A 3,770-nucleotide genomic window follows, 5' to 3' on the forward strand; every position below is an offset into this window, starting at 1 on the left:
GTTATTCGTGGAATAAGTCAAATTGTCTTTGTATCATTTCATTCCTATCATATTACGTCTCAAACGAAGCAAGGCTGAAACGGACTGAAATTGATAGGCTATACTATTCATTTTATATAATTGCTAAATTAAAATCAAGAAACTAAGTTATGTTTTTACAAAACTGTGTATGTTGACCCACTATCAGGCAGCTTAAAACCAAAGGTGTTCGCTGCTTGTCTCAAAATGCCATAGACAATTTTAGCATAGAACAAACTGTTCAGCTATTGGTTAGATCCTCTATTTGACGTTTACGTATGTAAATCGTTCATTTAGACTACAATGGCTCTTATTGCGGGTCATTTGACCTGTGCATGTTTCACTTACAACTTACGTGGAACTTTAAAGCGTTGACGTTTTGTTGCAAGCGGATGACATCAATAACCAATAGACAACAAAATATGTCATTATTAAACTTGTTTTATTTAACATTTAAAATCCCAAGATAATCATCGTCATTGATTCATTTGAAATCCCATTGAAAATAAGTAAATAAATATCATTTAGCACTTGTTTTTTGTTTTGTTTTATATAAAACATAAAGAAGTGATCATTCTTGGTGTCGGGCGGTGACTGGCATGCGTGGCAACACACAATGGGAATAGAAACATACACAAGAAAGCAGCCATCTAGGCTCAGCAGTGACGTCGAAGAGAGAAAACACTGAAGGGACATATTATACAAGTGGCAGAGGAAGAAGCAGGTGCAACGTGGTACCAGAGCGCTACATGGCTGAAAGCAGACATGCTAACGGGGTCAATCCAAACATTTAACCAAAGGCTTGATATAAAATCTCTCGTACTATATAAACAGAATTCTGAATCTACATATTTACAATCTACATTACCATTTTGTTCTCATCCAGTTTGCTATATCTAAATATTGTATTTTAGTTTATTCGGTCTCGGGAATGGGCTAGTCTTAAAGTTCAATAATGATCAAGAACATTACATAAAATAATGATCAAGAACATGACATTAAATAATTATCAAGAACATGACATTAAATAATTATCAAGAACATGACATTAAATAATTATCAAGAACATGACATTAAAAGCCATCAGTAATTCCATGTGAATGGTGTATATTCCTGGCAGCCACAATGTAAGAAAGGTTTGCAACCAGTGAACTGATGGCCTTTACTGAATATTAAAATGTGTCATAAAGAACCTGTAATGAATGACGCTATATACTGTTACAAAATGCTATGTTAGTAGCGCTCTTCCAGTTTTTATAAAGTAAGGAATTTCTGCTGGCTCAATCCAAAGCTAATTTCAGCAACAGATAAATTAAATTTTTTTAAAAAAGGTGTTGATATGGACTAAGATGCAGGGTGACGTCTACAGCCGAAAGTTATTTTCACTTTTCTCCTGCTCTCGTTCTATGATAAGTGTTCAAGTCATTTGGAGTCACTCGTCAGCCTGGACATGGTGACAGCGCTCATGCCTGACACATGTGGAGGTGGCACCTGGCACATGCTGCACGGACAGGGCATCCCTGCGCCCCAGTGATGGAAGCTGCTGCCCAGGGGGCCCGGTCCGGCCGAGGGCGCCTTCAGGAGTCCATGGTGGGGTCTGATCGACGTAAGACCCGTTGCTGAGAGAGAGGCTGCGGTGGAGACCGCCGGGGGAAGAAGTGGGTGGTGCACCGGGTGGGAGGCGTGGGAAACAGTCGGATGGCCGGGCAGGGGCCCAGTGTGCGCCATGGTCCCACAGGCGGAGGGGTGGAAGCTGCTGTGGTGTCCGCTGCCATAGATCTCACTGACCAGTCTCTTCATCTCCTCCAGCGAGTTGCTCAGCATCAAGATGTAGTTTCTCGCCAGGAGGAGAGTGGCGATTTTGGAAAGCTTGCGCACCGAGGGCCCGTGCGCGTAAGGCATAACTTCCCGGAGACCGTCCATGGCGATGTTAAGGTCGTGCATCCTCTTCCGCTCCCGGCTGTTGATTTTCAGCCGCATCCCCTGCAGCTCGTTTTCCGATAGCAATTTACGGTCCTTCTTGGACAGCATTTTCAGAGTGATGTCATCTTCATCATCGGAGAGGCTCCGCATGTCCGCGGGTATCTCCGGTGGAGAGTCGCTCTGTGTGGACGAGACAGTACCGGAGAAGCCCACCATATGCTTCTTCATCGCATGCAGGAACATATCGTGCACTTCGGGGGAGGAAGGTCGGCTAGACACTCGGCTGGTATCGGAGTCCATGATGATGCTCAGCTTTATTCAGACAGCGCAATAGTCTACGGAAAGAAAAGTAAACCGACCATTTAGCATTCAGATTTTTCACAACCCCGCTAGCATTACACGTTAAAACCGTGTGAATATTTCCTAAGAATATACTTTCAAACTAATTCAATGTTCAACGCTGGAGTAGAGAGAAGGTAAACAAACACATCCAGGAAAGTTCAGGAGAAGGTTCTTGAATGTTATTTTATTCATGATGGTCATGATGTTCATTCTCAAATGAGGATAGATTAATTTATTTTTTTATGACAGAAATCACAGTTGCCTAAATGCCATAAGCCCACTATCAATATTATCCCGGAGAGCAGACGTGAAACATACCGAGAGATGTAGAGCGCAGCTCGGTGCAGAGAAAGTGTCGCTGTTGAATCCACTTGTTACTTCCCCAAATCACAACTGACAGCCCATTTGGCATGCACGAGCACGATGACATGGTTTTATAGCGGACTTTAAGTACCCGAGGGGGGGGGCAATAAGTACCCGAGGGGGGGGGCAAGTCACCAGGACAATGCCATTGCTTTTCCGACTGACTGTCTTCCACCAATGGGCTGCTTGCGTTCCGGGAGAGGGGAGGAGGCTTGGAGGAGTTAGGAGTTCTTCCAATCTGATGTCATTACAAAGAAACTGTAGCTTCGTTTAACAGAATGAATTAGACACACGCTGCATATGGAACCTTGCGAGGGAATTACATTGTTTAGGCATGTAGATGTTTTAGTGACGACAAGAAAGAAGTATGCGAAACAAAAACCAAAAAAACCTATTGACCACCAGATCAGGAAATCATTTTCATTATATCAAATAAAAACGTAGGCTTTACGTCAATTAATGAAACGTTTCATAGCCTATTTTGTTTTTTACTTGCAGAAAAACTTTTTTGTTGTTGTTGAAAGATTCGACTTTTCGGTGGAAAAATAGAAGGAGCTGTTTTATCTCTTATTATTTACACTTTCCCGATATTATTCTGTAGTATTTATATAAAATAACTGATGAGTGTTGATATAACTCCCCGATATCGTCGTAGTATTTTCACCACTCCAGTTGGTCTAATCCATGTTATAGGAAAGAAACAATTACATGTGGATGTTCAAAGAAAATATTCGATAACTGTAAATTAATGCAAGTTTTCATTATGAATAGCCGACTGATGAAACATATTTTCATTTAATTAGCCAACATTTAAGATGATTTGTTTGCTTGTTCGTTTTCTAAACGAAATGCTATAATTCCTTAGAAAATATAATAATACACATTATCATAATTTGACAGGACACTTCGATAAATCTTTTTTTTTTTTTTGCTGTGAAATTAAAGTAATATTACGAACTCATTCAGGCTCTTTAATCAACGAATAATGATTAGGCTTTGTGGTGCAATATGTGAGTCTTCTGGCGTTAAACACACACAACACACACACACACACACACACACACACTCCGCCCGCGCCCATTTAAAGGCGCTGATTACGGTTTGAGTTAATGCGGGGCTTATTG

The 3,770-nt window shown here is 41.2% G+C and overlaps 1 protein-coding gene across 1 annotated transcript; it reads right to left on the reverse strand.

Moving 5' to 3' along the window:
* Nucleotides 1–443: 443 nt before the first annotated feature.
* Nucleotides 444–2,706, reverse strand: LOC115161405 (oligodendrocyte transcription factor 2). Its single transcript, XM_029712365.1, has 2 exons — nt 2,602–2,706; nt 444–2,276 (listed from the first exon to the last, which is right to left on the reverse strand). Exon 2 carries the CDS (start codon nt 2,239–2,241, stop codon nt 1,441–1,443), a length of 801 nt encoding a protein of 266 aa, XP_029568225.1. The 5' UTR covers nt 2,242–2,276; nt 2,602–2,706; the 3' UTR covers nt 444–1,440.
* Nucleotides 2,707–3,770: the final 1,064 nt, after the last annotated feature.

This window comes from Salmo trutta, chromosome 24 (genome assembly GCF_901001165.1).
Source record: "Salmo trutta chromosome 24, fSalTru1.1, whole genome shotgun sequence".
In the NCBI taxonomy this organism is placed as follows: Eukaryota; Metazoa; Chordata; class Actinopteri; order Salmoniformes; family Salmonidae; genus Salmo; species Salmo trutta.

Coding starts and splice junctions, on each gene's coding strand:
- LOC115161405 (XM_029712365.1), bottom strand. CDS start 2,241: ATGGACTCCGATACCAGCCGAGTGTCTAGCCGACCTTCCTCCCCCGAA.